The 24,439-nt window shown below is 42.9% G+C and overlaps 1 protein-coding gene across 1 annotated transcript; it reads left to right on the forward strand.

Moving 5' to 3' along the window:
• The first annotated feature begins 337 nt into the window (after positions 1–337).
• Positions 338–15,010, forward strand: fam120b (family with sequence similarity 120 member B). The gene is made up of 16 exons (XM_076156255.1): positions 338–532; positions 698–825; positions 971–1,161; positions 1,311–1,444; positions 1,571–1,693; positions 2,091–2,282; positions 2,613–2,889; positions 2,979–3,159; positions 3,515–3,616; positions 4,102–4,274; positions 6,562–6,654; positions 9,197–9,403; positions 9,733–9,880; positions 12,956–13,181; positions 13,266–14,299; positions 14,996–15,010. Exons 2-15 carry the CDS (start codon positions 702–704, stop codon positions 13,288–13,290), a joined length of 2,196 nt encoding a protein of 731 aa, XP_076012370.1. The 5' UTR covers positions 338–532; positions 698–701; the 3' UTR covers positions 13,291–14,299; positions 14,996–15,010.
• The last annotated feature ends 9,429 nt before the right edge of the window (positions 15,011–24,439 follow it).

Consider the following 24,439-nt stretch of genomic DNA (forward strand, 5'->3'; position numbering starts at 1 on the left):
GCCTGGAGAGTTTATGGGAGGACTGAGCCCACAAAGCCGCAGTGTTCCATTCACATTCATGCCGCATTGTGCTGTTTATTTTTCAGTATGAGTACCGTGACCACCAGCGCATTATCTGAGCAATTTCACTTTCGGTGATAAATAAATCTGTTATTTATGTATGTATGTAAGTTGTGTGTGTTTGGATCAAGCACACCAAACAGAAAACGTTTTATATGTGAAGATAATGGTTTTTTAATAGGGGTGTTTCATGCGACAAACTGATAAACTGTTATGTACACTGCTTCGTGCGCCGGGCACGTGCGCTTTGTGTTGTGGCGTAGTGACGTAGCGCGTGGCATACAGGAAGTGACTGTAAACACAGCTGCGCGTCCGTACCTCGTTATTTTCAAGAACGTTATGGGCCAATTAATCACTGCTGCAGAGAAACGTATGCACAAACATAACCGAGTATTATATAGAGTTAGTTTGTGAGGGTAGGACACGTGGCTGCATCGGCGTGAATTCATGTAGCGACTGGAAGCTAGTTAAGGTAAGTGTTAGCCTCACTGCGGTAGTTATTAACTACTTCAAAAGTTATCTATTATTATGACTTTCTCCCCCCCCCCCTCTCTCTCTCTCTCTCTCTCTCTCTCTCCCTCCCTCCCTCCCTCCCTCCCTCTGTGTGCGTGCGTGCGTGTCGCTCTCTCATCCACAGCAAAATGGGAGTGAAGGGTCTACAGTACTTCATAGAGCATTGCTGTCCTGAAGCCTGTGTCACTGTTGACCTCATAGAACTGACCAGGCAACATGCTGCCAAGAACTCAACCACAACCAACAGTCCAAGTAACAATACTACTACCAACACTATTGTTTAACCACAGAACTAGCATCTGTTACCAAGTGATTCCTAACATATTTATGTGTGCATATTTCCTCATAATAGACTGGCGTGCGCTCTTTGTTTCATTTGTGTCTCACTCGTGTTTAGGTCCCACGCTCGTGGTGGATGGCATGGCCTGCCTACGACACTGGTATACATGTAAGGACTGGGTATGCGGTGGGCAGTGGAGGGAGTATATGGCAGCCCTGAAGCGCTGGGTGGAAGTCTTTACCACTGCTGGCATTAGATTGGTTTTCTTCTTTGATGGAGTGGTGGAAGAGAAGAAGAGGCAGGAGTGGGTAAGGAAGGACCTGCTATACATCAGCTTCAATCAAGAGCTTGTATTGGAAATCATTAATTTACAACTTTGTATGAACTAATCTTGTGAAATGACACACATCTTCAACCTACTGAACCTTACGTATACACCATACTGTCCTGTCCCAAGGTGAAGAGACGGCGCAGAGTGAACGGGGAGGTTTCTAAACTATTTCGTCATATCAAAGCCTGTGGAGAGCAGCCTGGTAGAGAGCTCTTCTGTCTGCCATCTGGCCTGGCAACATTCACACCCTTTGCCCTCAGGTCCGGATGTTGTTTGTGATGTTTTGTGCGGATATTTATTTAATTATTGCTGTCATTATTGTAGAACTGTCTGCTCTAGATGGCACAATGTTTGATATTGTTTTTCTGTTATTTTTTTGTTTATAGGTCTTTGGGACATGAAGTGTTTTGCTCAGTGCAGGAAGCTGACTATGAAATAGCCAGCTATGCACGTCGCCATGGATGCATGGGTATTTTGGGACAAGACTCAGACTTCATCATATATGACAGGTCTCTTAAGATTATTATGTTGTTATATCTGCATTTTGCTTTAAGATAGAGTAATTACAGAGTATTGCCTAAGTTTGATAGTCTTGCACTATAGATAAAGCTGTAAATATAGGCCTAAACAAGACAGTAAGACACCTTCTTGCACTAAACGTACTCACTTCAGATTCATTTCAAATTTTGAACCCTGAACACTAAAGCAGATTAAAATAGTCTGTAGTCGTGCGGTCTCCATCCGTGCATACATGAGAAGTAAAATGCTTGTGGTCACAAATGAAATGCAGACTTTGATCATAGTTTCTGGTACTGTATGTCATTGATTAGTTACTCTATTGATAAAATGCGTGCCTGGTCTTCATCAATGAATTAAAAAACATGAACACAGTTTTATTTTTTGAAGTGCCCCTTACTTGTCAGTGGCGAAGCTGAGGTTGGACAGCCTCACCACAGTCCTGTACGACCAAACAAGCCTCTGCCAGACCATTGGATTGGCTGCTACCCAGTTACCACTGCTTGCCTGTCTCCTTGGTAATGATGTGGTCTCAGAGGAGCGGATGCAACACATCAGGAGTAATGCCATGGCAACATACAGGTCTCTGGGTTTTTGGTTTTGGTTGCTGTCTATCACATTCACAATTGAGTATATCTAGTAACAATAACAATTGTATTCATCTTTTAATAATCTGTCTCACCATAACCATGCTGAATTAAATTTATCCTAATTTTACACAATTTTGCACTAGAACAGGACTTACTAAACCGAAATTGTCTGCATAGTGTAGACTCATTTAAATCATGTGACAGTGAGCCAGGTTACATATTTAAATTGAACTGTGTTCATTTCTTTAAAAGCTACTTCATGTCATTGTTTTGGTTTGTTTCCGATACATTGTAGTCTGATTCTTTCCTGTTCGCTTCCTAGGAAATTCTGCCCCGTGCCAGGCTCTGGTGCTCACCAGGGGCAGATGGTGCGAGCTGTAGCCCAGCTTGTGAGCTCCATGTGGAGAAAAGAGGAGGAACAGTCTGGGCTTATCCCTCCGTCTCTGAATCTGTCATCTGTGGACCGAGAGCTCCTGGAGAGGGGGATTTGCTCCTATTTACTACCTGGACACCAAGCTCTACAGCATGGTGACATCTCAACCCCACTCTCTGACTCTGCCTGTGTGATGGAGAAATATGTTAGTGCAGAAATACTGAAGGTATGTTCTGTACCACATGTGTATCTTACAGAAGCCTGTTCTGTTCAGTGCCATGTGCCAGATTGCCTAAATATTGTGGTTTTCTACAGGCATGTAGAGAGAAACATGTCGCAGCAGAGGGTTTCATGGTTTACAGCGTTCTCTGTCAGGGTGTGGTTGAATGTAGCAACAGTTTGGAGGATGAGGAGGATGCTGAATTGCTGCCTCAGGCACTCGTCTATAAGCCCTGCAGGCAGCATATCTACAGTCTACTGCTGCGCAGGGACAATGGTAGGAATGCACACATATGGGATCGGTCACACAAACACAGACACATTGAGCAACATGAACATACATGCATTCTGGCAACACCATACACTTTATCAGAAAACCTTGTACGTATGTGTCCTCTAATCTCAGGAGATAACTTTGTATGCACATTTCTAAAGAGAAATCTAGACAGTAGTTTGTAGTCAGAAACGCACATGCCTCAGAAGGCTTACATCCATTCATTGGGAGTAAAATATGTCCATCCAGTGTAATTTTTCCTTTGTGACAGGGTTTGTTGCAAATATAAAGAATATGTTTTTAAATGGAATTATGGAGTCAATTCAGGTCTTACATGGACATGTTTTTGTGTTTTCAGGCAGTAGTTTGGATTTTCCAGCAATCAGGGAATGGTTTGTCTACCCTGGAAACCCTTTGAAGGAACCTGAGATTGTCCATCCTGCCCCCCTCAGCCTTTCACGTACTGTACTTGCTTGTTTCCTAAAATACTTTGATAATAACAATATTGCATATCTGATGTTGGCCATGGGCTGAAATGATGGCCAGTGGACTTATGTGTCTCTTTAGATTCCTGCATCACCTGCCTGTAAGGCATCACACGTGATTACTTCATACTGGGTTTATCATATAAACACAATTATCATATAAATGATTAAGATTTGAGGTTTTGTATACTGATATAGTATAGCCTTGAACCCATCTGCAGAAGACATAGTGTTATTGATGGAATTGGAGGTGATGGCTGCCAATGAAACATTTCCTTTGCCAGTGAAACATAAAAGTTGTCTACTTAAGCTTGGATTCAGACAGAATACAATAGAAATCCTGATTTATAAAAGCTGATACATGTTGCAAGATGAGTGGAAAACATTATTAATATCTGTCAAATTTAAATTAATTCCACAGCATTTGCTTCTGTTTGTCTATACTATGCGTTCCAAATAGGTGAGCAGCCCAGTCTGGAGTCGTTATGGTTTGGTACTGGTCCTGATGTTTCTGATCTCCGCCTGGCGTCCTTCCTGTCGGTTTTTGACTGCCAGGAGTTTTCTGAGTTGTATGGAGTGATAGAGGATTCTCTCCTGGCTGCCCTCTGTCTCGTCACTTGCATCGTCCTTCAGGTACTGATTATTCTTATTTACTTGGTAGTTTTTTGTGGGAAAATGGCCACACAGGGATAATATTGCAGACTTAATATTGCTGATAGTATTGTAAGTATTGTAAAAGTGAAATATTCAGTAGTCCAGCATGCCACAATGAGCCACAGGTGCACTTGGAATGATGAAGAAAGTGTCTACTGGGAACATGGGATGAAGATCACATTCAGTAACAATTGGAACAAATGCCTAAAAACCTAGACACATTTGAACCGTTCGGTCAAGGAATGCACGAGAAAGGATTCCAACCGCCGCTGAACAAAGGTTTAAGAAGGTAGACAAAGTTATGCCAACATCTGCAGTTACCCCCCTGAGGCAGTGTGAGCGTCGCACTTATTCCAGTCGTGTTGGGTGTTCAGCACAAAAATCATCAGCGACGGCTACTCATAAATGAATTATGTCTGTGCTGTCATTGGAAACGTGTCTTTTGTCTTTCATTGGCCAGGCTGCATGTTTTGTCTCAGTACAGATGCTTGAGTTGAGCTTTTAAGTGAAACTATTGAGTACAATGGATCAGTTTGTATTCAGTCTTCAGACAAGATAAGTGTGTATGAGGAGTAAAGCTACACCTAGTGATTAATGTAAACAGAAAATGAAAGACCAAATATATTTAGTGACACTGAAACATGCAAGACATCTTTTGATTTGGGATTTAGAGCAGTAAGACATATACAACAATTATTCAGCCCTTTTGTCAACATGAAATTTGAAGTTAAACATCATTTGTTGACAGTCTTTTCTGCGTTGTTGTCATGGCTTGATTGAGATCAGTATTACCCACTGAATGCCAAGTTTAGCCACAGACATTGGTCTTTGTAACCCCTGACCTTATATCAACAACTGCCCTGATAGTCACCTGAGGGCTTGAATGATTTTAATATTTAAAAGCCGTTTTATGGTTGATGTAATTGCTGTAATTTAATTCTCGAAAAAACATTTTTGTTGCTTCCCTCATTCGTTTGAAGCACCTTGTTTTGATCTGAATTCCCCCAAAGCCCTGATTACTTTTCAAAGTAAAATAAAGTAGCAGAGATTTATATTTCGGCTTTTTGACGTATTTTGATGGTGGCATTTTGCTTTGACGTCATTAAATTAAGCTTCAACATAATAGGGCTCACTGGATCACAGGATCTCCCAGACAAAGGTGCATGCGTCATTTTGCAGACTACAAACAAATATTATAGATACTTACAGAAACCAATGACCTCAGTCACCAACTCTGCATTTTGGAAATGGAGACAATTTTTGGCCTTTTGGGACTTTAGTATTATAAGGTTCCATCTGCTCCAGACCCGTTTAAAGATACAGGTCTGTAAAGTGTCCACTCCATCTAGACACAAGAACATAAAACCTTCGCTCACTCTGTTTACGTGCTTAATTATTGCGAGACCAAACTGCCAGACAGAAGCTCACGATGCTGAAGTCGCGCCTCGCTGAAAATACATAGGTTTCATGTGTTTGCTTTTTACTGTAAGATCTTCCCCTCTGAGTCTCATTAGAAGACACATTCAGTATGACTCACGGCGTGCTCTGTAATGCACATGAACCATGGAGTGTGTTCTCTGAATGTCATATCTCTGGATGTTTTTTTGCAACTTTCCACATCTTCCCAGTGCCAGTCCCCAGTCTAATTTCAGAGTGCAACCATAACCATGCTCAACCTGTGAACAATGGTCAGTGGTCCGATATCATATTTCATTGCATTAATATGAATTAATTTAGAAAAACAGTAAAGTAACTATAGCTGGCTTGAATGATACCACCTGAATAATCTGCAATGAAGGGCCAGTAGTGACAAAGTGGACGGAGGCAAACACAAGTGCAGTGAGCTTTCAGCAAACAGCAGTTAGTAAGTGGAATCAGCATATGCAAATTTTGTTATTCAGACCTCTTTAACAACAGCATTTTAACAAACAACACCATTCCATCCAGACAGACTAAGAAACAGACAACAGCAGTATTGTGAGCTACTGTTGGGCGATCACTGTTGCATTCACATTCTCTCGTCACTCCTCTATTCAAATAGTTTGAGGGTCTGTTTGTTTTGTACACACAACTGGGCAGCTTTGTTTCTGCGCTCCGCATTGTTACTTTGAATTGTTGCGAGAGCAGACAAAACAAAACGGACCCACACTGAAGACAGAGTAGTTATAAACATATTGGGATGAACTTCGATTGGCTAACCACACACTGCCCTCTGTGTGTGTGTGTCTGTGTGTGTGTGTGTGTGTGTGTGTACGTACGTCTGAAGGTGAAATCACTGTCTATGGAGGACGTGGATGCTTACCTGAGTCAAGCTGTGTGTCTGAGACTGAAATCCTCTGAGGAGCTTCAGCATATCAAGGTCAGTTAAACAAACAAACCAACAAAACAATGTCATTGCTGAATTGTAACAGCTAGAGTAGCAATAAATGCTTTATATTGCAGGCTTGACACAATGTGAAACCTCTTAGCAGTGACGGATCAGAGCTCCATATTCAAAGAACCACCAACCACAACAATCTGTCTACACACACTGTCTGTCCATGCCACTTGTGTGACCTGTAAGCGGTGCGCTGTGATGTTCCGTTCTTTGGGAAAACTCTGCGGCTGTTTTTTGCCTCGTCGTAGCGTAGCCCCATTTATTTTTACAGTTTAATCACCATACTTATGTCGAGTAATTTGTATTTTTGCTGCTCAGCTGTTTCCTACACAATAATTAGGTCTGGGCGTTGATTTGAATATGCTGTGTGGGAGAAGTTCAGAGCTCCGGCAGCTGAGCCGATAGATTAGCTGATCGTGTGATCCGGGAGCCTGCATGCGTACATGCAAGCCTCTGTGTGTGTGTCTGTGTGTGTGTGGTTATATAAACTACACACAGACACAGATTCACACACTCAACTGCAGCATGTAGTCGTCAGCACATCAAAGCACACATGAAAACAAAAAAATGTTATTTTGCCGCAACACATCCCGCAACAAAGAATATTTTTTATTGTTTTTCTTTTATTAGAAAGCTGTGTATGTGTGTGTGTGTGTTTTTTTGAGAGGGGAGGGGATCTGTTGCTTCCATTGCAACATTCCTCCCCATGGGATTTGCAATTGTGGTGTGTGTGTGTTTGTGTGTGTGTGTGTGTGTGTGTGTTTGTGTGTGTGAGTGTGTGAGAGAGAAGGGGAGACGGAGAGAGTGTGCTGGCGACAGTCGCCTGTCTGTCCTTGCTGACGCTCACCACATGGAGCTATTTACACCAAGCACACTCCGCCCCACTGGACCCCCCCCCCCCTCGCCGCCCCCTCCCACACACACACACACACAGTACACTCTACTTATCCATTTGTTTTTCTTTTCTTATTCTTTTATTTTGTGTACCTTTTGTTTCTGTATCTCTCTCTCTCCAATGTCCATGTTTTTCTACACATGCACTCAGACGCGTTCTCTTATTTTGTCTCCTCCTTGTGCGCTCTTTATCTTTTTTGTCTGTCTTTGTCCCTGTAGTGCTTGCGTGTGCCTTGAGGCTTTTGTATCTTTGTGCAGTGGTTCATTGTTTGTGGTAGGTGAAGCTGTGTTTGACTGGAAGCAGGTGGCAAGCAGGGCTGTGTGTGTGCGTGTGTGTCTGTGTGCACGCACGCGTGTGTGTACATAATCACTCAGTTATCTGCACTATCTGCCAGAGGCCAGGTGAGAGCAGAAGGCACACACACTCACAGAACATCTGCCTGCTGTTATCGGCTACTGTTGTTACATCGCGTGTTCACTCCTCTTCTTCCTCTTCATCCAACACTTTTTTTTTTCTTATTCTGTCTCTTCCTTCCCGGGTTCTGGTCTTTATCAGTAAACAACAACAACCCCCTGCCCCAACTTTGTGGATGTATTACAAAGAAGAATAAAGTTTATGTAATCAGTCAGTGTTTGCACATCAGTTTGAGTTAGAACATTATCTCATCTTTATACAGTGATTAAGGTGTTTTAATTGGACGTCTGGTTTTGCTTTTTTTTTGCTGAATCACAAGAACACAAAATGCTTTATGTTTAGATAAAGGGAACAAAAATGTTGTCTGTTCTAATCTTTTGGTTTTGAACCCTCATTAAATACTCAATAATCAGTTTTAAATGGTATCAAATTAAGTAAAGTGTGTACCAGAAGACCCAGTCTGCTTAAAATAGCCACTTAAACTGTCAAAAAAGTAACACTCCTAATATATTTTCGATTGGAGAGAGGACAGTTATTTTCTGGAGTGTCACTGTCCCGTGTTTGTCACCAGACCGAAGGAGAGTAAAGTGCCGGCGGGTGGTCTGCGTCCTTTAATTATGTGTGTCAGAGCAGGGCAGATGAGGTCGTACAAATTGGGGTCAGGAACACTAATTATTTTAGCAGAAAATTCCCATATTTGTTCCGGGTGGTAACATCTAATATAGCGAAGAAACAGATGGTTCCACATAGCTGCACTGGCACAGGAGGGAAACTGCAGCACAGGAGGAGGTGGGGTTGAACTGATAGGACTTAGGCTTTAGGACTTTATTCAGGCTGCAGATCCTTAAAGAATATGCCATCAGCGTCTGGTGCATCAATCAAACCTGGGCGTTATCGTCTTTAATCCTCCTGCATCGAGGCGACAGCATTATCTTTAGGTTTTTATGTGAAATGTTCCCAAACCGAAAAAAATGCTTTTGTCCTTTACCTTCCAACATATTGCTGAATCTTCTTCTTTATGGTTGAGTCAGGTGTCTAACTTAATGGAACATTACCGCCACCAATTGGGCTGGAATGTGGGGTCATATTACAATAAAATAAAGGATATCACAAGAACCTTACAATCTGTGACCTGCGGTACCTGGAATAGTGATTGTTACACTACCAACAAAGAATAAACCCTAACAAAGCGTTTTTCTCTCCCTCCATTCTCAGCTGCCTTACCTCTGCAGTCGTGCAGTGCAGCTGGGTTCTCTGTATGTGCGGGGCCTTATTCACCTGTTGGGTGCCAACTGTGCCAGCGGCTGCCTGCTGCCCAGCGCAGCCCTGATGCCATGGCATAGCTTCGATGGACGGCTGTTCCATTCAAAGTACCTGCTGGCACACAACGGCACAGAGCAAACTGAGCTACTGGACAAAAGTGTGAGTGGACAGAGAAACAAAAAATAGAACGCATGAGCTCAAACCGTGTGTGTTTTGCAACATTTGAGATGATGTTTTTGGAGAGAGGGGGTGATCATGTCCTCTGCACAACTTAAAAGTAATTCTAAAACAAATACCCCCATAATACAGTATGAACTCAAATTGATGCATCATAAACATTCATTTAAAACAATCCAACTAAACTACAAATTTTTTGCCATTAGCGTGACATATTTTTACTTTGTTACTCTACACCACTGCTTGTATTCACTGTACACGTGTGTTTGTTGTTTGTTTGTCTTCATGGTTCTCGTTTCGTCTCTCTCCAGTCGTCCTGTCAGGCTCAGTTTCTCTGCATGAGGGAGAAACTTATGGAAGCCTGCAGGAAGAGAGGCAGAGTCCTGCAGTCCAGACCGAGAGCCAACGCACCAGAGCAGAGTCATAATCACACATCAAGACACAGACACAGACACGAAGGTGAGACGTGTTTGACACACAAATATCTATAGTGCGCCAACGCTTCTTCCCTTTTTCAACATGGAGGCATGATGGTTGTTATGTTTTTGGTCCAGTTTGTTTGTCTGTCTGTTCGCAGGGTATCTGAAAAAATTGGCTGCACGTGATTTAGGGAAGAATCCATTAAATGTTGTTACCGATTGGCCTGATGGTGGCGCTGTAATAACCACCAGCCATTTGCACCGAACTAGACTTTTCCACCATTTCAGACAATTTCGGTTCACCTACAATTTTGGGTCACAAACCATCCAAAGAATGAATAAGTCCACTGTAAGCAGACTTGGTGTACTCACTACTTATGCCAAATATAACGTCAATTGACCTGATGGTGGCGCTATAACAACAACCAGCTTTCTTTGATCTTGTCACAGTTATTATTCAGGCTTCAGTAAGCGACAGTATGGATTCCACGGCAGTTCTTGGCAAGTTACAACCATCGCTGCTATGACTTGCCAGGCGCCCGTGCTCGTGCGAGGCAATGCGCAGTTTGTTGATTTTGACAGCCGTGAAGCTCTGCCATCATCCCATCTCTGCAGTATTCATCCTACTGTTAAGTTATTGAGGTTATGGTTACGGTTAGGGTTTAAATCAACACTCTTGCTCAGGCGCCTGGCCAATCGTAGTATTTGAATGCTACGCGGGGCAATCCTTGCCAAGAACTGCCGTGGGATCCATAATAAAACCTCCAGTTGCTGAGTTTTATTTCCAGTTTAACATAGAGGGAGCTAAAGAGGCCCCCTGCTGATCTGAGTGGCAGACACCATAACTCGTGTGAAAAGCTGATGAAAACACCCTTAAGTTGAGACAGAGCAGCATTTCCCTCTGACAGCTGATGTGTGGTTGTAGTTCTCCGGGGGCCCCTCGCAGAACCACATTACCCAGAGGGCAACACTGTAACGAGCTCCATGTGTGCTGTGTGGCCTTACACATACCGCCGTGTGCACGCACGCGCGCACACACACATATAAACACATGCACATTTGGATTGTAGACTTGCTTTGTCAGTGCGCTAGTAATAGTAGGTTTCTGTTTATAGGCTGGGAGAGCTCTATTTTAAGACACACAACAAGACCAACTGATTACAGACTTCTCTCTGTCTCCCCTCTTTCTGTCTCTCCGTCTGTCTCCCCCTCTCTGATCCCCTTCCCCTCGGTCCCCCCAGTCTGTCTCCACTCTCACACTCCTCATCCCTTTATATTTCTCTCTTCTTTCTTCTTAACACTCTCAAACCAGTACGTTTCTCACCCCTGCATTTCCCTGCATCATTTTGTGTGCAGACCTTTAGTCAAGCTTTGCTCCTTGTAGCCTCTGTAGTAGAGAGACTCCGACCTCCTCAGTGGTCAATCACAGAAAAACCTTCAGCAGGAGATTATGAAATGTGAACCCATACTTAATATACAACCCACTGACTTAAAAACTCTTTGCAATCATTTTCTAAAAATCAGTTGCTTGCCATGTTGGTACAGAGACTCTGATTTGCGCCAAACTGTCTGCTTTTTGCCCAAGTCAACCCCTTGTGGGTCTCATGAGGATGTTTCTGGTTTTATAGATGGAATGCTATACACTCTTTATACCTCAGTGTTTCATTTCTGACAGACACAGACACCAATCATTACTACAGAACTGTGGGGATGTGAAGTGTGTGTGTGTGTGTGTGTGTGTGTGTGTGTGTGTGTGTGTGTGTGTGTGTGTGTGTGTGTGTGTGTGTATGTGTAAGAGAGAGGGAGTATGTGTGTGCGTGAGAGTAGTGGTGGCGCTATGTGGTATCATTGAGGGCTCAGTTTGGTTTTTGTTTGGAATCAGGCCTGATGTTTAGTCTCCTCAGCAAATATCTCCTCTTCCTGCCTGCCCTCACAATAACGTTACAACAGTCAATGCAAGAGCTGCTCCTCCATGTCTCTGACATTTATTTACGTCCACAAAGACAGAAATACACGAAGAAAAGCTTCATCGTGACGCTGCGTTGTGAGTTTGTGTTGGTCTGGTTTCATTTTGTGTAAGCGTAAGACCAACCCCTGCCTGATTCATATTAAAAATATCACAGTTCAAGATTGAAATCTTCACCTGAGAGAAGTGACACTAGTCTTATATGTGTCTTTAATCTGTATTGCCTCATGGTTTGAATTTGACCCTGAATCAGAGAAACTGAAACTTAATGGTTTTGCAAAGACAGAACGACCACAGACAAAGACCAAAAAGACTCGCTGCATGTGGCTTCGCTGACACATAACTCACTTATGCACTGCTTGCTTTCATGTGCTTTTCCCTGCACTTTCACATTTAAACATTTGGTTGATGGTAGGATGGTGGCCTGGTGTGGCAGGATTTGATCTTTTATGTCAAGCATTATCTTAATTGGCTAAAATTCTGAGATGCTGGAGTTCCTTAGGACTTCACAATCTTTCTGTTTACTACATTTTAATGAAAAAAATGTATAAAAGTATAGTCAATGATCAATAATGTTTCTTACATAAACAGAACAACAGAGTCTTTCTTTCCATCTGTCTGTCTGCCTGCCTGTCTGTCTGTCTGTCTGTCTGTCTGTCTGTCTGTCTGTCTGCCTGTCTGTCTGTCTGTCTGTCTGTCTTTCATCACTCATTGCAGAATTCATCCTTTCACACTGGCGCCATTTGTCAGGGCTGATGATTATGTGTATGTCCTTTGTGTTACGGCATTTGTTTTTTTGCTCCTCTGTGGGTAGCCTTGAAATAACTGTGGACAGACATTAAAGACAAGCTCTGCGTGTGTGTGTGTGTGTGTGTGTGTGTGTGTGTATAAAGAGACAAGGAGCAATTGTTAATGCTTCTTGCTTTGAAGGGGCATTTAACTAGAATTGATTTTATAAGTTGGAGCTGAAGTTGTCAAACAAACCCAGCTTTGTGACTACTTATCACATTAAAGTGACCTCACTGACTCTTTCATAATAAATGGGGGTTGCTGTTGTGGGTCCATAATTCAAAATAGACAAGTAAATCGAGGTAAAAGCTACCCTTGAGTGTTCTGATGATACTGCTTTGTCTCACCTCGGGCCTTCAGGTGGCGGTGAGGGCTGGAGCGAGGGAGGACAGATAACAGGAGCCTACACACACGGACGAGGATGGAGGGAGAGAGAAGGAGATGTTGGAGGAGCTAACATGCCCAGAGCCTCTGAGCAGTCTGATTATCCTCATCATCAGTTTAATCCTTCCTTACATTTTGGAAGAAGTCGATCGAGAGGTCGATCCTATCACAACAGTAGAGGAAGATACCGGCTTGCTCCAAGGTAACAGTAATGCACAGGGGTGGGTCATGTGATGCAATCAGTTCATTTGAATCAGCTATTTCTTCTGTCCTCTCCTCTCCTCAGGTGGTCTCAGCCCCCGGGAACCTAAAGTTGCCCCCAACAGTATTAAATGAGAGGACTTGGGGAGATCAGAGTGGGGATGATGAAGATGAGATGAAAGGAGAGTAGGAATCAGATTTCTCTGAACAAACGGATTAGTGAATTCTCTGTCAAGATTGTTTGTCTAAAGGATGGTATCTGTAGAAAATGGGATTTACCAAGCGACATTGCGGAGAGATGAGAGAGCAATACCTGACTCCTCGATTTAACCTGAAATCTTCCATTCTTACATACAGCATAGATCCATGTTCCTCCACCTGCCTCTGCTTTAGTAGACACCTGCTTTGACTCAAGGCCAACCTGCCCTCCTGTGCTATGAAATGAATTGTGCAAAAGAGGACAAACAGAAATGAGCTACTTCGCTGAGCAGTCAATTAATGGTTAATCCTCAGGCCTATTTTTACTTCTTATCTTCCACAATAAAAGGAGCTCTTAAGAGCAGTGTGTACACAGTGTCCTGATCCTTTTAAAGTAAGGCTTTCAACTCAGGCCGGTATCAAATAACGTCTGAAATTGGCCAGATTTATAGGATTCTTTAATCTGATGAAGGGGTCATGGTTAACAAAAACAATGTGAGGCAACTAGAGTTTTTCATACAAAAAACAATGCAAAATGTCTGTAAATTTCTGAAAAGATGTTTCTAAAGGTTTTATTCTGTTAAGGCAAATGGTCTCTGACTGTACTGAGCAATCCTCAATAAATGAATGACCATCATGTTGCATATTGAAGTGTGATGTGACCATTTTATATGTTTTCCTTGTGACGTTCACACTTTTGACAGTATTTAATTAGAGAAACTAGGTCTGAGAATTGAACTGTGGAGTGAATCTGCACTCTTGATTGTTTCCTCTCAAGGCAACACATGCAAGTAACATGTATACGTGGCTACAACATGCATGTAAATGATTGCAGAACATTTCCAGGATGAGACCAGATCCAGTCCACTCTCTGTCCTCTCAGTCCAGTGGCTACAGTAGCTGGAGAAGAAACAACAGTCGGTATGTTTACACACATTTAAACTTTGATTATTCTCAAAGTAAATGCAAGAAATGTTTCCCTTAATGGCAGCACACACAAGTAATTGACTATGGTGTGCGTGTAAACCTAGACTTGTGTGTGTTGTTGTGTTAGTAATGCTGCGGTGAACAGAATGGGTGTGGGCGTGTATGAGGAGGGGGGGGGGAAGGGTGGAGTGCTTACCACACATACACAACTTGGGTCCAATCACCCCCCTCAAGATAATAACAATTGCAGGAGGAGGGATACGCTTTCTGTGTAGAGGAGGAAGTGAGGGACGGAAGGCAAGAAAGGAGGCTGGGAAAATGACAAAAAGGAAGAGAGGATAAGAGGGGAAAGTGACAGATTGGATTTTGCAAGATGGATTTAACAGATTGTGAAACGGTTTTACCTGAATAACACAACTTGGTTCACAACATCGCTGACTGATCAAAGACATTGCAACTCTGGGGGAAGTCAGATTGAGGTTGCATTAGCGTAAGGGGAGTATTAGAGGAGTCTGTGTGTGTGTGTGTGTGTGTGGTGTTGATGAGGAATGTATAGCCCATATAGTCAGGCTGACTACCTTCCTGTAGCACTGCAAATGTGTAAAATGCACCAGAGAGGAAAAGGATGTAGAGAAAGTTCCACAGTATAAGTGTTCTCATTCCTGTGTGTGTGTGTGTGTGTGTCTATAGGCTGAGCAGAAAAGAAATGGAAACAAATGGAGGGAAATCAGTGTTGATACAGCGATGGTGAGATTGTGTGCCAGGATTGAGAGTCACTTCAGTAAAATGACAAGTTTATCCCTCTCACTTTGTTTTCCACTCATCTCCTCAAGCTGGAAACGTGCTGCTCTGGACTGCATACTGCACACACACACACACACACACACACACACACACACACACACACACACACACACACACACACACACACACACACACACACACACACACACACACACACACACTTGTTTGAGCTGTGATTAGAAGTCTTTACATTCTGGTTCATTTCTTGCGTCTTACATGGCACAGCTAACATTTAATTTGAAGTGATATCCGCTTGTTCTTTGAGTAGTGTATACTTTTGTGCACATTTTGGATCAGGAATTCTACCTCAAAACTGGTCAATCAGTCTACAGTAGAAACCTTCCGGGATGTGACCACGACCTCAGTCCAGTGGCAACAGAGACGCTGAAGAAAAAACTGTGTGTGTGTGTTTTGATTTAGTAATGCTGTTTTGAGCCGAGTGTGTGTGTGTGTGTGGGGGGCCTTATCGCGCATACACAACTTGGGTCTGGTCATCCCCCTCAAGATAATAACAATAACAGGAGGGATATGCTTTCTATGGAGAAGAGGAAGTGAGGGATGGAGGAGGAAAAGCATGCAGGAAGAAAAAGGAGAAGGAAGAGGAGATAAGAGGGAAGGACTGTGAAGGAAACAGGACCAGGAAATGAAATGGAGGAAGCCAAAATGAGGAATACGAGTGAAGGAAACACAGGAGGGTTGCGAGGGGGAAGATGAAGAATAGAGAGAAAAGGCAGAAAACGGGATGAGAGGAACGACAGTGGAGAGGAAGTGAAATGAGATGGAAGGAAAATGGAAGACAGAAAAGTGGAGAACAGGAGCACTTCCAGTCGGGACGGTAGTTTGCTTCAACCACAGGAAACCCTTGCTGGCAGCTTGACAGATCAGCTTCCTGCACGAGTGTGTGTGTGTGTTTCTGTGCTTATGGTGGAGGTCTGGGTGTGCCCCTCCAGCAGTAGGGAGACAAACAAGATTGTCAAACCCCCTTCTGGAGGCCTCCTCCCTGCCTTGGGTTAGCTCCTTCCTCCTTCTTTCGCAGTGGAGGTCAACCATATACATGATTTGATCTCGACTTTGCTTTCTGTCTTCACTTTTTGGCCATCAAACTTCACACACAGTCATTAAACATTGCTGGATCTGCTGTATTTGATGGACAGTTCTGTGGTAACCACCGGCGACCACAGTGGGCGTGGCTTAACTGGGTCCCAGCGGGGCCACAAAACTGCTTGAATTACCCCAGTGATAGAGGTATGGAAGATCAGTATATATCATCAGTATATAATCATGTGTATCATAATTTTAACGAGTTGGCCCCTTGTTAATGTTCAATAATAATGAAAATACACAAAAATTGCTTGTCTGTCTTCAAGTTTGGGGAAACTTTGTATCTCCACAATTGGGGCTTTTCTACTCTCAAAACCTTTTGAGATATTAGATCATTAACAGGCAGCACCAATAATTTACAAATCTCTCATGTTGAGTCTAATTAAACAGTCTTAATCTGCAAAATAAATAGTACAAGTCTTAAATAGAAAGTCCAATATTCCCTTCTGTATGTCTGCAAAATGGTAAATGCTCCCAAACCAAAAAACACATTAAGTGCCATCACCTACCAAATACTACAGTACATGAGTAAATGTACTTAGTAATGATCCACTTGTGCTTTAACTCAGGATAACAGCCACTTGGATGAAGAGAACAACACTTTGTTAGGAAGAACCAACATCCATCTGCAGCATTTTTAGTCGTCTGTGTAGCTCAACCATCCTACCTGTTACACACGTGCCAATTGACGGCTGGCTGTCATAGAGGGAAATGCTTGTAATTATCCTGTGAGTAACGCGAGCTCTAGTACCTTAACAAGTACTTACTGGAAGCGTGTTGTTATGTCAAAGCTATCAATGACTGTTTACTTTTCCTCACTGGGTCCCAGTCGCAATCACAAAGGGAAACCTGATTTGAAACTGCACAGCAAATCATTCTTCAACATTTTTTTCATGAAAGGTGAATTGCACCTCACACCTTCTGATATCAAAGCACATGAGTGTGTGTGACACTTAGTTAATATTCAATGTTTTCACCTATGGCCAACTGGAAAAATAAACTATTGTGAAATATTGGGAACATAACATACTAAGTTTCCTCAGTTGAGTACAAAGTGTCTTGGCTGTGTTTCTTTCATTGTTCTGGGTCCCATTTTATAAACACACTCTCGCTGACACACACACACACACACACGCACACGCACACACACATATTGAGCAAATGTGGACAAATATAACTCTTGTGTATTTACACCCGAGGCTATAAATATCAACTACTTTCTTCAGCTGAGGCTAAAACAAACCGCTGTGTGTGTGTGTGTGTGTGTGTGTGTCACTCCGTCCAAGAGAGAGAAACAGACAGCGAAAGAGGCGATTACATGCACAAACAGCCAAATGAAAGTAGTGGACAGTGCACAGTTCAAGTCATTCTGCTGTCATGATGCTTCTCTTCTCTTCTCTTCTCTTCTCTTCTCTTCTCTTCTCTTCTCTTCTCTTCTCTTCTCTTCTCTTCTCTTCTCTTCTCTTCTCCTCTCCTCTCCTCTCCTCTATACAGTGCTCGATTAAAGAGGTGTAACTGTCAAAGAAAATACATAAAAAAATCAGCTCACCTACAATAATTATGATTTGTAATTTGCTGATGATGATTTGTTTGTGTGGCTTCGCTTTATCAATATAACAGCAACACTGCGATCATCATAAAGATCTGGGCTGTTTGTGTGTGTGTGTTTGTTTGTTTTTTCAGGAGGTGTGTGAGTGTGGATCCTTCTCTCGTCCAATCAGCTCCTTGTTTCTCTGCCTGCCTCTCATTTCTCATCCTGCTGTATCACCTCAACCCTCGCCTCTCTCTCTCCCTCTGCATCTCTGTGTCTCTCTCTCCCCCTCTCCCTCTCTCTCTCTCTCTCTCTCTCTCCCTCTCCCCCTCTCTCCCTCTCTCCCTCTGCCTTGAATGAATGCTCTCTGACTAGTGGAACATATGCTGCTGGTTGTTCAATACCCACCCTCTGAGCAGGGGGCGCATCCGTGTGTATGTGTGAATGAGAGCAAAGTTGTGGGTGTGTGTTTGTGTGTGTCTGTGCCTGTGTGAATGTATGTGTGAAGGAGGCAATGGGAGAGTTTTGTGTGCGTGCGTGTGAGTGTGCGCGTGTGGTTGTGTGTGTGTGTGTGTTCCCTGAAACATATGCCTCCTGTTGCACATCGGCCATCTGTTCCCTGAATGGACTGATGGAGTGCTGCTGTAACCATGGTGATAGGCCATTCAGTCAAATAGCCCCTCCAACAACCCCTGGCTCTGTGTGTGTGTGTGTGTGTGTGTTTATGTTTAGGAATTGACTGGCAGAGTGGAGGAATTCCCACATGTTGTTGAAATGAGGTTGACCCTCAAAGATGACCTGCTCCTACGTTATTCACTCGCTCATCCGATTCCCCTTTGGCTCCTTTCCTCTCAATTCACAGGGACATTTTGATACTTTAGCTGAGTCAGGGCGTCGACCCCATTGCGTTAGAGACCTGGTCACCATGACAACCCATTTACCATACATGAATACCGTAATATTGCCAGTAGAGTGGAGAGGTTTCCAAGTCCTTCCTAAGTGACTGATACACACACAGCAGCACACACACACACACACACACACACACACACACACACACACACACACACACACACACACACACACACACACACACACACACACACACACACTTTCAAACAGGAGTAGAGTTACAGTAAATGAATATTGAATTTCAACTGTCTCTAACCGCTGGTCTATTCATCTGTAGCCTCAGTCAGACCATGTAGCAGCCCCACCCTCAAACACACACACACTAACACACGAGCCCCACCTACCCATCATACACACACCCTGCTCCACCCAGCACAGTGGTCTGCTGGCCATATGTCAGCCCTTCTCCTCTGAGACACCTCTCCTGGGACCCCCACTTCTTTTGTGTGTGTGTGTGTGTGTGTGTGTGTGTGTGTGTGTGTGTGCGCACTCTTGACTTGTTTGCCATCTCCTCTCACTCTGTTCCACCTCGCCTGTCTCTCTCCACTGCATTGGGTCAAATTAAAAACTAACAAGACCTTTCAGTGCTTCATCTCCTCTGGGTTTCTGAGAAGTGAAAACATAGCGTGTGTGTCTGTGTGTATGATGTTGATGTAATCCTGCTATGGCCCCGGTGCTTGTTTTTCTGGAGACAATCATTTATACTGACTTTCCAAGACAGAACTAAAGGAATGTGTGTTCCAGCGTGTCATTGTAGTGACATGTCTGTCTGTGTGACTGTGGGCGCATTTATGTGAATTCTGTAACTGGACACAGGACAGAAACATCACACACAACTCAGAATCTCCAGACAGAGTAAATGATCTGATACATTAGCGTGTTCATAGAGGGAAAACAAAATGTCTGTTATTATAAGGAGAACGTTGAAATGACAATCATACTCTCTGTGGTCCTTATGCTGAACAAATCTGTCTGCACTAGCCTCTGAAGTTAAGACTGTAATAATGTTCAGCAACAACTGGAATCTATCATACTGATCTTCCTGTTTCTATTGTTGTTTATTCAGAAAAAAAAGCTGATATATTTTGAAATATTGAAGAAGTGTTAAGTATTCAGCTTTAAGTATATATAAAAAGTATCTGTCGGGCTATTTGATCTGGAATTTGACTGATGCCTGCCTCTTAACAGGTTTACAGTAATTGTAGAATAATCTGTGCAGATTTTTAGCTATTAGTTTAAACCTGCAGTTATCTCATCTCTGCTCTTGAGTGTAACTTCATGAGCATCCTGGTTGTTTGGTAAGACTGACGCTCGTTCTGTGTGCTTGTGGTGTTTTGTGTCGAAGCCCAAACTTATGACCTTGGTTTAATGTCAACCACTTGAATTCTTTCCGATGCTGCAGCTCACTTACCACTGTCTCCTCTATCTCGTGATGCAGACATGCATTTAAATATACTATTAAAGTTTCCCATTTTCCTTACAGTAGTACTTTTGTTCTTGTTGTGTGAATGTTGATTGGTTGTGAAGTAAAGCCGTGTATTTCTAATCCCACAAGACGAGAGACGACTGCGTCCTGATACCTGAGACTAAAAACCACCAGAAAAACATCTCTTTCTCCCACCATGCAGTTTAAAAGCAAAGAACTTTTTATTTTAATAAATGTATTTCAGGACTAAACAATTTTTTTACTTTTTGCCACACTATTTTAGTGGGTTCTGTTGAGTGACTGTTGTTCAAAAATGATCAAATACGTACCAATAAATTGTATTTATTTAAGTCTAAGAAGACTTTTAGTGTGCATAATGATGTATATAGTCCAACTTAAGTTTTTTGGGATAATAATACAATCCAACATTCCTTTCCCTGAATCTGGAAAACTGTGTGTGTGTTTTGATTTAGTGTGTGAGTGTGTGTGTGTGTGTTTTAATGGCTTTCTAGTGTATTGAGAGTTTGATGAGGAGGGTTGTCTGATCCCCCTGGAGGAGCTGGAGGTTGTGGCTTGGGAGAAGGACCCTGGTCTACATTGTGAGCCAGACTCGGATGGATGGACGGATGGATGGATGGATGGATGGATGGATGGCTTCAGCACGTATCTGAGTCTTGTGCTGACTCAGGTAACTGCTGTGACATCTGCACCTGCTCGCCCATTCACACAAAGCGACACAAAGCAGTCAAAGGTTGTGGTGTGTTCCCCTCCCCGCGTTCCTGGGGCCGGTTCATAATAAACACCGTCCCTGCTCTCCTGCAGTGACCGCAGCCTGCACAGAGACTCTCAGCAGGGACTCATTCATTTCTGTCCCACAGCCCCACCGAGCTTCTGGTTTGTGTTTCATGGGTCCGTCTTGAGCAGCTGTAAAGTTATCTCGGTTGACAGGAACAGAAAACCACGCAAACAGACCTGATGAACACAATATATCATGTGTATATCATGTGTGTGTGTGTGTGTGTGTGTGAGAGTGAGTGTGTGAGGGACGCAATATTGGGCAACAAGAATTGAATCATAGAAAAGATTCTGATTCAGCATTACTGACCGCAGTATCGTAAACTGGTTATGGTTAACCGAAATGTCCTGATGCATTGTGTGTGTGTGTGTGTGTGTGTGTGTGTGTGTGTGTGTGTGCGTGCGCACGCAATCTGTAGTTGAGCACCACATCTGGTTGTGTGTGTTCGTGAGCGTTTTAGCTGCAAACTCCCGCAGCCCCAGACCACTTACCAGCTTTGTTGTTTATTTCTTTCTTTGTCTCTTGATGTCTTTTTGTTCTGTTGGCCCTTGTGGGATCCGTCTCACCACTTTCTCTATTTTTCTCATTTTCTTTATGGTTTCTCTTATTCTGTTCTTTCTCCTCTTTCTGCTTTAATCTGAACTTTGTGAGGTTTTTGAAGTCGAGTGAAGTTGTACAGTCCTGTATCCTTATCTCCTTATCTCCTGCTGTCTGTTTGTCTGTCTATCTGTCTGTCTGTCTGTCTGTCTGTCTGTCTGTCTGTCTGTCTGTCTGTCTGTCTGTAGCTACTAAATTCATGGTCTACCTAACTGAGTGAACTTCCACAAAATGCCACAGGGCACACACACACACACACACACACACTGCAGCCCCTCTACCTGTGTTCTCTGTGTGATGTTCCCTACACTGTGCCATAGTGTGTGTGTGTGTGTGTGTATTACTCCTCTGACACTGTGACATTTAATCCTTTTTTTTTTCTCTCGATGTCGCAGCTGTTTTATATTCCTCCTCGCGATGGAACAATAAACCAAACAAATCTCTCAGACATTCATACTCACAGAGCTCTGAGGTTTTTTGGTTCCCACAGATTCTAATCCACAGTACATGTGGGCATGAGTGTGGTGGTAATAACTTGTTGACATGAGGAGAAAACTAATACCGAATAATATCATGGTGGAAACTACAATTTAGTCCTAAATTGAACATTTGACTGCAGTAATAGTGTCTGGTACACTATGACATAACAATGAGCTGTATTCACGCAGCTGTTATTAGTGTCGTAATGTACAATGGACTGACAAATCAGAAGTACAAGCATCCATGCTGAAGAATCTGTTTTCTGAGTGTTAAATGATTGATGCTTTCAAGTGTAATTGGTATTTTAGTGCTGTAGATGGTCCTAATGGTCTCACCACCACATACACAACAAACATCTATCATATTTATCAAACATAAGGTAGAATTGTGATCATTTTTCAGAGCACTACAACATCACATGCATACAAACTTACCTGGATTGTATATAATGGTGGATTGTCCCTTTAGAGTGCATGCTGTCCTCCCTGCTCCCCCTGCGGTTCCACTCCTCTGTGGTATTCGTGTGTTAATTCATGAATCATGACACTTTGCCTGTGTTTCTCTTTCTTCCTCTCCCTCACTTTCATTCAGGAGGCTCATCGTCCTCACTCGGTGTAACGGTTTAACCCTTTGCAGATGAGTCTCTGCTGGGACTTCCTCTGAAGTGCTGATGGGTCAGACGCATGACGGCTGGGTTAACAAAGAGACAGGTTTGACAGGTCATGGTCAAAGGTCAGGATAACAGGGAAATCCCAGAGGTGAGCGCATGGTCACTGGTGGGACGATCACTGAAAAGATTAGCTTTGATCTGCAGGTGTTATCATCTTGGTTATCTACATATTAGCACATATTAGTTATTATTTGCTTTGGATTTTGGATTGGTGTTTACATAACAGAGCATGCAACACCTGTCTCAAATGTCCTAAATAGAGATTATACATGATATAATGCTAAATATAACAATGACTGCATGCATTTGAATCCAAGAAGAGCAACATATGCAATAATATTATTCCCCATCCTCATGTTCTGTCCATATGGCAGCAATATAAACACTGTCAGTAAACATTCCTCTGTGAAACAAAATGCCCACACATTTGCTCAACAAGTCAATGTCCTTTAGATTCTTTTTTTTTTTTTTTGAAAGGGGTTTTAGCCTGAGGAAAAATGGAAAAGATGCTGTTAAATTGACCTTTCTCTGTTACTCTGTCACACCACAGGGACATCTTCCTCTGTAAATCACAGACATAGCTGTAAATGTCTGCTTTGGGAACTCTTTGATCGCACTGGAAAATTGAGGGAGAGAGAGAGTGAGAGGGCGAGAGAGAGAGAGAGAGAGAGAGAGAGAGAGAGAGAGAGGTTCACTCCTGTGTGGCCAGATCACTTTACTGGATTTTCCATCTGAGCCATGTGGAGAATTATTTGGGTTAAAGTTAACCTCAGACATAAATGTACAGATAAATCAATTAGTAATACTTTTGTAATTTCAACAAAGTTTGAAAAAAGTGGGTTTTGAAATGTAAACTCAGATTTGTTTTGTATCCTCATTATATTCATGACATCAACCTAAAATCTAAACTGGTTATGTGAGTGAGTTAAATGCATATGCAATACTATTACTACTACTGATAGCAAACAGCTCCGTGTTAGCAGAAACATTTGAAGCCACAACAGAAGAAAACATCTTTGTATTTTCATTTGTGTGCTTAGATCTGACTGCAGGTCGTCAGAGAGCACAGAGCGATTCAGAGTGAATTATCTTCTAGGATCCTCACCTGACGCTGGTTCGGCCTGCTGGTGCCGTCTTTAGGGAAAATGAAGCTACAGACCCAAAGCTGCAGCTTATCATCCTATGGAACACTCACAGAGCTCAGCATCTCCTGGGCCAGAGTGAAGTTTGCTTATCTGACTGCTCACACTAGACAACAACAAAAATACCAAGCACGTTTGGTAGCCATGCACACACACACACACACACACACACACACACACACACACACACACACACACACACACACACACACACACACACACGCACACACCCCGTCTCTGTCTCTTTGTCATTGTCATGGACCATGACAATTACCCAGTAAAAACGCTGATAACTTCTCAGCAGGTACATGTCACCTCATCCTGCTCTTTGATAAGCACAGACACTTCCCTTTAGCACGAGGCTGTCAAACACACACACACACACACACACACACACACACACACACACACACACACACACACACACACACACACACACACACACACACACACACAATAATCTCTGTCCTGTCACAAAGTTAATCTCGGTATTTCTACCACCTCTGTGTGTGTGTGTGTGTGTGTGTGTGTGTGTGTGTGTGTGTGTGTGTGTGCGCGTGTGTGTGTGTGTGCGTGTGCGTGTGTTTGCACGCATGTGTGTATACAGTATATGTACATTTAAGACAGACAGACAGAAATAAAGACACTCACAGTAGCCTGCCAATTAGTACGAAT

Source organism: Genypterus blacodes, unplaced genomic scaffold (assembly GCF_046128005.1).
Source record: "Genypterus blacodes isolate CSIRO-AG114 ecotype Tasmania unplaced genomic scaffold, CSIRO-AGI_Gbla_v1 ptg000067l_1, whole genome shotgun sequence".
Lineage (NCBI taxonomy): Eukaryota > Metazoa > Chordata > Actinopteri > Ophidiiformes > Ophidiidae > Genypterus > Genypterus blacodes.

What these genes read in the sequence shown, in the direction of transcription:
- fam120b (XM_076156255.1), top strand. Translation starts at nt 702, where the DNA reads ATGGGAGTGAAGGGTCTACAGTACTTCATAGAGCATTGCTGTCCTGAA. An exon ending in AACCACAACCAACAGTCCAA is followed by an intron (nt 826 to 970) that starts GTAACAATACTA and finishes ACTCGTGTTTAG; the next exon opens with GTCCCACGCTCGTGGTGGAT. An exon ending in TCACTTGCATCGTCCTTCAG is followed by an intron (nt 4,275 to 6,561) that starts GTACTGATTATT and finishes GTACGTCTGAAG; the next exon opens with GTGAAATCACTGTCTATGGA.